The sequence below is a fragment of the Xenopus laevis genome, chromosome 7L (genome assembly GCF_017654675.1).
Source record: "Xenopus laevis strain J_2021 chromosome 7L, Xenopus_laevis_v10.1, whole genome shotgun sequence".
Lineage (NCBI taxonomy): Eukaryota > Metazoa > Chordata > Amphibia > Anura > Pipidae > Xenopus > Xenopus laevis.
In genome coordinates this window covers 63,228,723-63,241,646 of record NC_054383.1, presented here as the reverse complement: position 1 = coordinate 63,241,646, position 12,924 = coordinate 63,228,723, and the positions used below count along the sequence as shown (strand labels likewise).

The 12,924-nt window shown below is 41.9% G+C and overlaps 1 protein-coding gene across 2 annotated transcripts in view; it reads left to right on the top strand.

Moving 5' to 3' along the window:
- The window catches only part of kdm2a.L (lysine (K)-specific demethylase 2A L homeolog), a 121,171-nt gene that overhangs the window by 5,646 nt on the left and 102,601 nt on the right, over nt 1–12,924 (top strand). The window contains exons 3-7 of one of the 2 annotated variants that reach the window (XM_018225581.2): nt 2,151–2,289; nt 2,383–2,461; nt 2,574–2,620; nt 2,709–2,887; nt 12,195–12,301. In XM_018225581.2, the coding sequence (XP_018081070.1) occupies nt 2,151–2,289; nt 2,383–2,461; nt 2,574–2,620; nt 2,709–2,887; nt 12,195–12,301 (551 nt within the window). Of the gene's footprint in view, nt 1–2,150; nt 2,462–2,573; nt 2,621–2,708; nt 2,888–12,194; nt 12,302–12,924 lie in introns of both variants that reach the window. The other variant, XM_018225580.2, reaches the window with a different exon arrangement.

Genomic DNA, 12,924 nt, shown 5'->3' with positions numbered 1-12,924 from the left:
TAAAATGTTTTTATTATTTTTGCTATAACCAGCAAAAATAATACACCATGTAGCAATGACAAAGAAGCAATTGTACAAAAATTAGTTATTCGGTATAACTGTAATAGCATGACAGTGAGTTGTCTAATGTACTGTGTAGTCCTGTTATTAACCAATTATTGATTATATTAGTTCAAAAGACCAAAGGGGAGATAAACAAAGAACTATCAAATAGAAGGAAGAAAAAATCCCAAAACGGGTATGGGATCCATTTTCTGGAAACTTATTATGCAGAAATTTTTGAATTACAGGAAGGCCATCTCCAATGGACTCAATTTTTAAAAATGATTTCCTTTTTTTTCTGTAGTAATGAAACATAAACTTGTACTTGATCCCAGCTAAGTTATAATTAATCCCTATTGGAGGCAATAGAATCATACTGGGTTTTATTAATGTTTAAATATTTTTTAGCAGACTTAAGGTATGGAGATTACAGACAACCCCCTTCTGTAGAAAAGACAAGAGGTCCATTGCATTAAACCCATTATCAATATAATAAGGACATAACACATTTTGTGCGATAAGCTACTAAAAATGCGCCCCACTCATAACAATACAGGGATGCTAACTAACCTTAAGGCAAAAGTCTCAGTATGGCATGGTCTTCCCCTTTCCCTCCCTGGTAGAATAAACATCTTCCAAAATTTATACACGTTTTTCACAACTCTCCAGTAACCCTCCCCCCTCCTCAACTAGTTATTATAGCATGGGAGTGGTGTCAGAGGCACTTATTTATTTATTTTACTTTATTTCCCCGGCCCAATTTTTTTCTGCCTGACAATTTTTTTTTTTTTCCTGGGAGAACACTGAAGCAATATCCAATGGGTAAGTGAGCAACATTTTGCTCATAAGCCACTGGTTGAGGATCAATGGCTTAGAGTATGCTTTGAATTGTAGTCCTGCTACCCGATGAAATTTGCCCCAATCAAGCAATTTTGTAGAACAAATTTCTACGTGATTCCTTAATTCGAATCATAATGTATGCCCATAATGGTACTGAAATGGAGAAGGACCAAGGTATATTTGTGAAGGAAGGTATTGTCTTACATAAAAGGACGTAAGTAATGCCTTACTTGCATTTCTCAAAAGGAATGTTAATGACAAAGCTGATAAATGGTACGGAATGTCTTTGTTATGACAAATACATGGCAAAGTTGGATTCATACAGAATTATTTCCCGAGGTAAACTGAAGATGTTGTCAGAATGGGGTTTCACTTTCCATCACCTAGCAATTTTAAAGGGGATTTATTTTACATTAATTAGGTTAAAAATTTATTTTCAGCTGAATGTTGTGTAAGTAAAAACCACAACCACAGATTTGTCAGCTAAACTTTTTACATCTCTAAGGACAGTTATCTCCAACAAGTGGCTCATGATTAACATGTTCCTCACCAACTCCTTGGATGTTGTTCCCAGTGGCCTCAAAACATGTTTATTTCTGAATAATATGAAGGCAAGTTTTGGCTACATAAAAAACAGGTTTACTGGCAAACTGAGCCTCCTGTAGGCTACCAGTCCACATAGGGATAACCAAGTAGCCAATTACAGCCCTTAGTTGCAACCTCCCAGGAACTTTTTGCATACTTCTGTTGCTCCTCAAATCTTTTACATTTGAATGTGGCTCATGGATAAAAATGTTGAGGAACTCCGTCTAAGGAGGATAGTGAACTTTTTTAATCTCTCTCAGGAAAATGCTCTTGGTAAGATAAATAATTATATTTTGTTTAAAAGGCAAACCACAATATTGTTTTAACTAGTCAACTTTTTTCCCCTTGAATTGCCATATTAGTTTCCCTGCGCAACCAGTTTGGGCATATCACGTGTGGCCTCATTTTTCACAGTGCTGGGTTTTGAGCCATGCAGGGGTCTACTGGATAAAAAAATCACATGGGTTTAGTTTCACTATAAACGTCAATTTAGTCTTGATTCTTAGGAATGTGCCATAATAGTATCTTTAATAGTTCACTGATATAGATTTTGCTGATGCTGACTTTAAATCATAGTTTGTTTTAAATAATCTTTACCCTGACTCAATTGTTATATTTAATTTGTGATATTTTTTTTATACATTTTTGTCTTCTGAAGTTTGAGTTCCATTTTCTTCCTTTAGAGGCATACACTACGTCGCCGTTATGAAGATGATGGAATATCTGATGATGAGATTGAAGGAAAAAGAACTTTTAATTTGGAGGAAAAATTGAGAAGCAACAAGTACAATGCTAACTTTATTACCTATATGGATGGCAAAGGTCAGACTCTTAAACTATGGGCAGCTGCAGTGCTGAGGAAAATTTTGGTATCTTTGCATTCACGCTTAGATATATTGTGTTTTTGTTTTCTAGATTTTAACATGAAATTCATTCAAGAAGGAGGACTCAGGGATCCAATCATTTTTGCAAGTTCCGAAGGACTTGGCATCAAGTGAGTCATGGGGGCCTTATAAAAATTTAGGAAGTTATGAGCTAATTTGCTTAACCATTAAGTAATACAAAACACGCATTTGTCTTATTCGGCACGTTTTATCATCCAACAGAATGCCTGATTCTAACTTTACTGTGAATGATGTCAAGATGTTTGTTGGTAGGTAAACTTTAATTCTGATTTACAGGATTTTTTTGCATTGTACAGTTATCTGTCTGCTAAAACTCTGCTTTTAACCATGTAATAGGGAGTAGGCGTATTGTAGATGTTATGGATGTCGGGACTCAGAAAGGCACAGAGATGACAATGGCACAATGGGCAAAATACTATGAGACTCCTGAAGAAGAAAGAGAAAAACTATATAATGTGATCAGCCTGGAGTTTAGCCACACTAAACTGGAGAATCTGGTGCAGAGGCCAACAACGGTCAGTATTTTTTTTTTTTTTTTTTATTCTAACCCTAAATTTCTTGGTCGTTGTAGCATTTCTAGACTGTAATTGCTTTATTTAAAGCAGAAGCACATTGTACTGGTATGGGGTGCAGTCTCCAGAAACTTGTTATCCAGAAAGCTCTGAATTACGGCAAGGTTATCTTCCATAGACTCCATCTTATCCAAATAATTCAAACTTTGAAAAATGATTTCCTTTTCTCTGTAATAATAAGAGTATCTTGTACTTGATCCAAACTAAGATAGTTAATCCTTATTAGAAGCAAAACATTGGGTTTACTTAATATTTCTATATAATCTATATCTTAAATACGTTTTATTCTTTGAAAAGTCTATTGAGTGTGCTTTATTTGGTATGATTTATTCATGCATATTAATGCAGCCCCATGGCAGTTAACCATTTTTTGCTTGTCGACTACACCGTTTCATCAGTGCTGATCAGTTACCCAAGTGAAACCTGCCTGTTAGTTGAGAGAGAAATCCTTTCTGATTCCTAATTGGGCCAGTCCCTCGATCAACTTTGTATCGATAATGTATCTGCCCAGTGATGCGCACTGACGCATCACGCCGGGAACGGAGCAAAATTCTAAAATAAAAGGACTTCCAGGTCACGTGTTCAATGCAGATTATAGGAATTGCTTATTGTTTTCCTGGGTGTTCCTAAATTTATTATAACCTGTTTTTTGGATTTTTGACCTTTCCTGAACCTTGGACCTTGCTTCTATTCTTCCTTCCTGCCTATTGAACTTTTGCCTGAATTATTATTACTTCTACTCCTGATCCCTTTTGGTTACTGCAAACTTGGACTTTATCCTGAAGCTTCCTCCTTAGGCCCCTTGACTTGATAATCGGGCCATGGACCACACTGAGGAAGTCCGCCTGATGTGGAAAGAACACTCCGGGGGTTGGCGACTCGCATGGAAGCTTATGAAGCCCAGCAGAATCTCATAGGACAAGTGTTCGATTCCTTTCTCTCCCAGATGCCATCTGTTTCTCCGGTCGCAGGAAATCCTTCATAGGCAGTTTCTCCTCCTTCAGCAGCTTAATCGGCTGGTGAGCCCTGCAAGTCTGCAGAGGGTTTGCGACCCAATGCTTTATCCAGTTCGAGTTGCAACTCTCACAATACTCCTCTGAACATGCCAAGGTGGGGTATGTGATGTCCAGATTGGAGGGTAAACGGCTGGAGTGGGCAACACCTCTCTGGGAGAAGACTTTTCCTCTGACCTTTGATGTCATAGCTTTTCTCCAATCCTTCTGTTTGACGCTCCCGGTCGCTAATGCCTTTTCCCGTCTCCTACAGATCCGGCAAGGAAATCGCAGTGCTAGTGTGTGCGCTATTAATTTCAGAACTTTGATGGCCGAAACTGGAATAGTGATGCTTATGGAGCCATCTTCTACCAAGGCTTGTCAAGTAAACTTAAAGACGACTTGGTCTCCAGGGAACTTCCGGAATAAATAGAAGACCTGATCACTCTTACCATTAAGGTGGACACATAGCTCAGGGAGCATTAATCCGAGGATTAAGGATCGTAGCAGAAAATTCCAGCTGGTTCTGGCACCTCGGTTTCAGAGACCTCGCCTCCCTGCTCCTATTTCTTCTCCTCCGGAGAAACCTATGCAGATTGGTCGGATGCACCTCTCTGAATAAGAGAAACGCCGGTGCCATTTGACTGGACTATGCCTATATTGTGACGGAAAAGCCCTTTTGCCAATAGCTGTCTCTTGAAGTTGGGAGCATCTCCACGCTCGGGTAGAACTGGGGAATCTTATCTGGGTGATATTAAACCTGCTATCCAAGAGGACTCATCGGTTTCTTCTACCATTGCAGATTCTTCTAAATTCTGAGACTTTCAATGTCTCTGCCTTTCTTGATTCCAGAGCGGCAGGGAACTTCATGGATGCTGCTTTCGTCAAGATTCTGGGTATTCCCCTGTTCCCTCTGTCTACTCCCATGAGGGTCATGGCGATTGGTGATAGACATTTGACATCTGCAATAATTTCCATTACCTGTCCTTTGGCTCCTGTCGTGTTGGGCTTACCCTGGTTCTGTCTGCTAATCACTTCTCTTCAGAATCCGCCCAGTAACGGTGGGAGATTCGAATATAAAAGGACTTTCAGGTCACGGGTTCAATGCCCGATTATAGGAATTGTTTATTGTATTCTTGGGTGTTTATTATTTATTATAACTTGTTTCCTGGACTTATGCCCTTGCCTGAACCTTGGACCTTGCTTCTATTCTGCCTGCCTATTGAACTTTTGCCTGAATTCTAATTGTCTACTCCTGATCCATTTTGGTTACCGCAAAATTTGACTTTATCCTGAAGCTTCCTCCTTGGTCCGGACTTCTCCGCTAGGAGCCGCTAGGCCCCTTGACACCAGGCATGCTCAGATTTGGTCGGGCAGTTTGAGAAATTTGGACTTTACTGCCTGATAATCTGAGAATATATTGCACGTTAAGAGAACCAAAACCTAAAAATGAATAGGGCTAGAAATGCCATATTTTATATATCTAACTGATTGAACATCTCTGTCGTAGTAATGACCCAGACCTTCAAAGTTGTCACAGGAGTTTCCCATCTTGGATTCTGTTGCAACAAGCACATATTCAGTGTTCTCTGAGCAGTTGTTGAGAACTAAGTTTAGGGATCATATCAAATTATCAAACAGAAAATGAAGTTTGATTGTCATATAAGCCAATGCTACATGGCTCATTATTGCATTCTAATGGTAATTGTGCTGGTTTCTGAGCTGAAATGTACCTATAATTATTTACTAATCAGCCTCAACCTAGATACGCCTGTGTGTGTGTGTGTTCAGTAATGTGTGCATTGGTCCTTAAAGGAAAACTATACCCCTCAAACAATGTAGGTCTCTATAAAATATATTGCATAAAATGGCTCATATGTAAAATCCTGTTTCATGTAAATAAGCCATTTTCATAATAATATACTTTCCCAAGTCACCATGGCAGCAATTCACCAACATGGGTTATCCCCTCCCCTTTTGGTCATTGGACAGGAACAGAAAACCTCCTCTACAAAGCCTCCTCCCTCCCCCTCACCACTGTCTTTTTTTTTCCTGTCCTTCGGTCATATGGATTGTTGGAGTTCTTACCCAGGATATATTCCGTAAGAGGCGGGTTTTTCTCTCTCTTTTTCCCCCCTCTTCGATGCCTCCCTTGTGCTCCCTGCGGGGGTCGCCATGGGAGAGGAGCTTCCAGAGGGCGATGTGGGTCCAAGAGTCCGTACCCTTTGAAGCAGGGTGGGTGCTGGAAGCTAACAGTATAATATGCAGGGAAATGGGCCTAGCATACTTTCCAAAATGGCGCCTATGCGTTCAAAGGACCGGAAATGACGCACACATGCAGAAGCGCGTTTGGACACAGAACGCACAACGTGTTTACGCGAGCGTAATTACGTCACTTTCAGGCGCCTTTAATGGAACGCCGGCGTGTTTTCGCCTGCGACGTTCGCCATCGATGGAAACGTGTTTTCAAGATGGAAATGGTTAGCTCTGGGAAAGGAGCGCAATCTAAAGGCTCTGGGTAAGCGAAACAAAGATTGAAAAAAAAAAAAAGAGAGAGATCTATGGAGTATATGGCTGATGATTTATATCTTGCCTTTTAGTCTCCCTGCCTCCAGCGACACTCAGAAAGATGCTTCTGGATCCAAGAGGGACAATCTCCTGCGGGACAACAACAACAAGCCGCAGTGATGCCTCAGCTGGATGCTTTAGTATCTCTAATGAAGCAGGCTGTGGTACAGGGAGTGCAGGAAGCCTCAGCATCGACGTACCTGTACCTGGCAGGAGGTCTAGGAGAGTCAGGGAATCGCTCTATGACTCGTTATCTGAAGTTTCAGAACAGGAATTGTATGATCCAGAGGAAAGTTTAACTGAGGAAGGAGAATTTGTTTCAGAGGAAGAAACTACTCTAGATGTCACAGCAGTTGACAGTTTGATTTAGGCTGTAAGAAAAGCGCTGACATTAACAGAAGAGGCTCCGAAAGGTTCCTCAGCAGATAGATTCTTTCCATCTCTCAAGAAGAAAGCACCAATATTTCCGGTACATGAGTCGATTAAAGATTTAATTCACTCGGAGTGGAAGAATACGGAGAAGAAAGTTGTTATACAGGGGAGATTCTCGAAGAGATATCCAATTGAAAATGCTTTCTCGAAGCTGTGATAATCCGCCCAAGGTTGATGCAGCAGTGGTTAGGTTGGCAAAGAAAACTACGTTGCCAGTCGATGATGCGGCTGCATTCAAGGATCCTATGGAGAAAAGATTAGAGTTTAATCTTAAAAAATCTTATGTTTCAGCTGGAGCAGCTTGTAGGCCAGCAGTGGCAATAACTTCTACCTCAAGGGCAATGAAGGTGTGGCTGGATAACCTGGATGAGGCCATTTCATCTAATGTGAGAAGGGCGAATTTGAAAGAAATGCTCTCGGAGTTAAGGCTCGCTGTGGAATTTATGGCAGATGCCTCTTTGGATTTGGTAAAACTTTCGGCGAGGTCTATTTCACTGTCGGTGGCTTCGAGGCGTGCCTTATGGCTGAAGCCATGGTTGGCAGATTCAGCATCTAAATCAAATCTGTGTCAGTTGGCCTTCGAAGGAGAGATGCTGTTCGGTGAAAAATTCGATTCAATTATTAAAAAAAGCATCTGGAGGGAAGAGCGTATTTCTTCCCCAGGAAAGAAGGTTTAAGCGGCAGAGGTCTAGACAATCATCCCCAACTGGGAATACTTTTCGTGACCGAAGATATTCCAAACCAGGTAGAAGCTATGGCAAACAGCAGAATTGGAGAAACTCTCGCGGAGACGGACGGCAGTCCAATAAGAAGACTTCGACCTTCCTCGCAGGTTCCAGTAAGTTACAATGAGATATGGTGGACCCAGGCTGTGGCGGTGGGGGCGAGGTTAGCCCTTTTTCAACAGATCTGGGTCTCAAAAATCCAAGATGTCTGGGTCTTGAAGATAATCCAGGAGGGGTATCGACTGGAGTTTTCCAAGATGCCGAGACACTATTTTTTGTTGTTCAACGGCCCCGAAAGTTTTAGGGGCGGAAGCTATTTTTCAAGATTATGTTCAACAGCTCAAGATGTCTGGCGCGGTGGAGATGGTGCCGGTCTCCCAGCAGCGTTTGGGATTCTATTCGAAGCTGTTCTTGGTGTGGAAAGCATCGGGGGCCTTCATTCCAGTTCTGGATCTGAGGCCCCTCAATCGGTTCATTTCGTGTCGAAAGTTCAAGATGGAGTCATTAGCCTCAATCATTATGACGATTCGTCCAGGGTCTTGGTTGATAAAGTTAGACCTAAAAGATGCCTATTTCCATATACCAATTTACAAGCCGCACAGGAAGTTCCTTCGGTTTATGACGGGAGGCCAACATGTTCAGTTCACCTGTCTTCCCTTTGGCCTGTCAACGTCCCCAAGAACGTTTTCGAAGGTGCTAATAACCAATATAGCAGCCTTAAGAGAGGTCGGAATTTCGGCATACCATTATCTAGACGACATTCTGTTGGTAGCCGAGTCAGAGGAAGAGGCCGCAAGAAACAGAGACAAGGCGATACAGGCATTGCAAGCTTTCGGATGGGTCATAAATTGGCAGAAAAGTTGTCTTGTGCCAACTCAGGACTTGGTATTCTTGGGGGCTCAAATAGAGACCGACAGAGACCTAGTAAGTCTTCCTCAAGAAAAGGTAGAACAGATTCAAGAGAGGATGTCTTTATTTGCGGCACAAACAAAGGTCACAGTGAAGGACTGTATGTCACTTCTAGGAGTGATGACATCAAGGTGAAGTGGCGAGATGGCATCTCAGGCCTTTGCAACAGTTTCTGATCAAGTCAGGTTCGCTGACTCTAAATCTCTAGAGAGATCTTTACTTGCCAGAGGAAGTTCGAACAAGTTTAAGATGGTGGATGGAAAGACAGAATCTTACCAGGGGCATGCCTCTGTCCGAACCCCAGTGGGTTACAATTACAACAGACGCATCGGAGTCAGGTTGGGGAGCAGTCATGCCTGGCAGATCAGTGCAGGGAAGCTGGGATCTGTGTGCCGTCTCTTCCAATATTCTGGAGTTGAGAGCCATAGGTCAAGCTCTAAGAGCCTTATCGGAAGAAATATCTCACAAGTGGGTGAAGATACGTTCCGACAATGCCACAGCAGTGGCTTACATTCACAAGCAAGGGGGAACCAGAAGTCCCAGCCTAATAAAAGTTGACTCCAATAATGTTCTGGGCAGAACAAAATCTAGCAGGACTAGTAGCCTTTCATGTGCCTGGGGTTCAGAATTTGCAGGCAGATTATCTAAGCCGCAGTGTCCTAGCTCCTGGGTAGTGGAGTCTCAACTCTGCGGTTTTTCACCAAATAACTCAGAGATTTGGAATACCAGAGGTCAATTTGATGGCGACAAATGTGAACTGGAAATGTCAAAAATTATTTTCCAGAAGAACCTGCCCGTCAGCCGCAGCGGTGGATGCCCTGTTGCAGGATTGGAGCAAGATGTTCTCCTATGTCTTTCCTCCATTTCCTATGATCTGGAGAGTTCTGAAAAAGATAGATCAGGAGGGTGCCGTAGTGATAGCGGTAATCCCCCATTGGCCCAGAAGGCCTTGGTTCCCGTTGTTGTGACAGTTGGCGATAGAGAAACCATGGAGACTGCCAGTCAGACGGGACCTGTTGTCACAGGGTCCTGTGTTCTGCGAAGAGGTGGCACACCTGTCCTTGACGGTGTGGAAATTGAGAGGCAGAGGTTGTATGAGAAGGAGGTCAGTGGAGACCTAGTGACCCTTCTTTTAAAGTCCAGCAAGACTTCTACCTCATCACAATATTATCGAGTTTGGGATCGATTCGTGCAGTTTGCTCAGTCCAAAGGGTTTAAGCCTAAAGATCCAGAGTCCTGCCACATCGTGGATTTCCTTTACTCTGGATACGAGAAAGGCTTGAGTAATAGTACATTAAGAGGCCAGATTTCAGCCTTGTCAGCTTTGAATGGTAAAACCTGGGCTGAAGAATCTTTGGTTGTAAGGTTTTTTGCGGCATTGAAGAGAATTCGTCCATCTGTTAAGTCGCGTGTCCCTCCTTGGGAGTTGCCAGTGGTGCTGAAGGTTTTGATGGGTTCACCATTCGAGCCAATAGAGAAAGCTTCAGATTGGCATGCAACCTTAAAAGTACTGTTCCTGGTGGCAGTCACCTCAGCATGTAGGGTAAAGGAGATCCATGCCCTTTCAGCAAAGGAGCCGGACACAGTAATCTTTCAAGACAAAGTGGTGATGAGACCTTCGTTTGGGTTTCTTCCGAAAGTAATCTCTCAATTCCACATGGATCTGGAGGTGGTCTTACCCTCATTTTGTCCCAAGCCAAAGACAGAACGTGAAGAACAATGGCATACACTAGATTTAGTGCGAGCAATCTCTCACTATTTGGAGCTAACAAAGAATTGGCGCAAGTCGGGCAGACTCTTTGATTCCAAGAGGCCCAAGGAAGGGTCAGGCTCCGTCTAAATCTACGATTAGTCGATGGATAATTAATTGCATCGTGACAGCTTACCAGTTAACTAGCAGGGAGGTTCCCAGAGACCTTAAAGCTCACTCAACCAGGGCTGTTGCTACATCCTGGGCGGCGGAAGCCAGGGCCCCGCCCGAGGTGATCTGTAAAGCGGCTAGATGGACATCAGCCTCAACCTTTGTTCGGTATTATAAATTGGACGTGTTACAGTCCCAAGAAGCTAGATTTGGGAGGAAAATTCTTCATTCTGTTCATTAATCAATTAAAAAAGTGGAATTATGCAGCAGACAATGTGTCCCTCCCTTCTTTTTTGCTTGGTAGATCCCATGTTGGTGAATTGCTGCCATGGTGACTTGGGAAAGGTAGAAATTTTTTCTACTCACCGTAATTTCTATTTCCAAGTCACTTTCATGGCAGCATTCACCAACTGCCCACCCTTCAGGTTACGAAGACAGTGGTGAGGGGGAGGGAGGAGGCTTAGTAGAACAGGTTTTCTGTTCCTGTCCAATGACCAAAAGGGGAGGGGATAACCTATGTTGGTGAATGCTGCCATGAAAGTGACTTGGAAATAGAAATTACAGTGAGTAGAAAAAATTTCTACCTTTTTTACTAGTATGTGCCATTGGGTAATTCTAAATAGAAAACTGCCATTTTATAAAATAAGGTCAGCCCTCTGGGATCGTATGATTCACGATGCACACAAATAAACCATACATGTTAGGTCACATGAGCCAATTAATAGACAGAGTTCTGTCTTTTGCTCCCACAATTCTTCCTCTTACAGTTAGAGTTGTAGTATCTCTGGTCAGGTGATTGCTGAGGCAGCACACAGACCATCACTAAATGGTGGTTCAAGGCAAGAGATGTAAAAGGGCAAGATCTACTTAAATATATATACCAGTTTGATAAGATTCTTTAATATGCCACTTAATTTGATATAAACCATCTGTTGCTTAAGTATTCATTTTGAGGGTATAGTTTTCCTTTAAACTCTGTATCTGACAGCAGCACAGAGCATGTGTAGTTAGTAAGCAGAAAGGAAGATGGGGAGTAACAGGGTCATCTTTGGCGGTATAGGCATTTATTGCCAAAGGGCTGTGGTTGACTTCAGCTAGTATAAAAGCCCAACACAATGTACAACACATCTGCCCTACTTCTCCTTTAAGACAAACCATTTTGTGTCCCTGGTGTCTTAAAGGAAAATTTCTGTCAGTAGTCCAAAAATATTTGCAGCTCATCTTCCCCTCCTGCTCTTCCGATCCTTTAAGCCACAGTCGGCTGCCCAAACTAACATAAAAGTACATGTATGACCCCTCTTGCAGTATATAGATGCAAATCCCAGTTTTGTGGTGCTCTTTCTGGAAATTCTGCTGCTCAGGAATTTCGTATAAGACCCAATATTATTGAAATCAAATGGCACTCACGCTGCAAAATGTGCTTGCTTTTGGTATATCAAGAGCTCCACACTTGCAGTTTACTTTCATTCACATTTATTTTCAGGTGATGTTATTTATTATGTATTTGTCGATTCTGTAAACTTAGTAAGCAATATTGAACTTTTAAACTCTCATTTGAATTGACTGAACAGGACTTATTTCACAACAGTATGGCGACACCCAGTGGTGTAGTTGATGAGATGTTTTTACATAAGTAATTGTTTGAATTATTTGCACCAATTGCACAATAGTTATGTTAGTGATGTCATTTTGGTGCCTTTTTGGAGGGCAGAATGGATGAGAGAGAGCCTTCTATTGCTTATGCTTCTTTTTGTCTGCTGTAGGTTGATCAGATTGATTGGGTTGATAACATCTGGCCAAGACATCTAAAGGACAAGCAGACTGAATCCACAAATGTAATTCAGGAGATGCAATATCCCAAAGTACAAAAGTGAGTTTCTTTTTTTTTTTTTCAGTGAGCAGTGCTTTAATATTCTAACATTTATTATATTATTGTTATCTGACCTACCAAAAGTGAGTTTTTGCCAAATTGTACCCGTAACTGGCAGTAATAACTGTGCATTCACTGATGTATTTAGAAGGTGTCTGGGATTGCTGCAAGTTGTAGTTGGAGAACATCTGGGGTTCTGCAAGCTGGTTTTTATATAAATTCAACAGACATACTCATTTCTTCCTTTAAGTTGCAGTTCTTTTGAGAAAACAGACATCTTGAGTAATAATATGATTAGATAAGGTGATTCAGCTACGATATTTACAGTACAATTGTTGATTTATGCCTGATCTACATTATAGTTACCAATTAACATGTAATTGAAGAAAGCATGGAGGTCAGCTTCCTTCTGTCCAGCAAGGCCCATCATGGCTTCTTTATGGTCAGTAGTTGGCTCATTTCCCCATTTTAACTGTCCTGCACATCCAGTCTCCAGCACATGCAGCCTGTGCACTACTGTCCAAGCTCACTTTTATGCAGGGTTTTTATTTTTTTTAGTACCTCTGCAACGAACATGTCCCAGCTTGTCAGATGGGGGATGGTAAAGACCCAACCTACCCTAT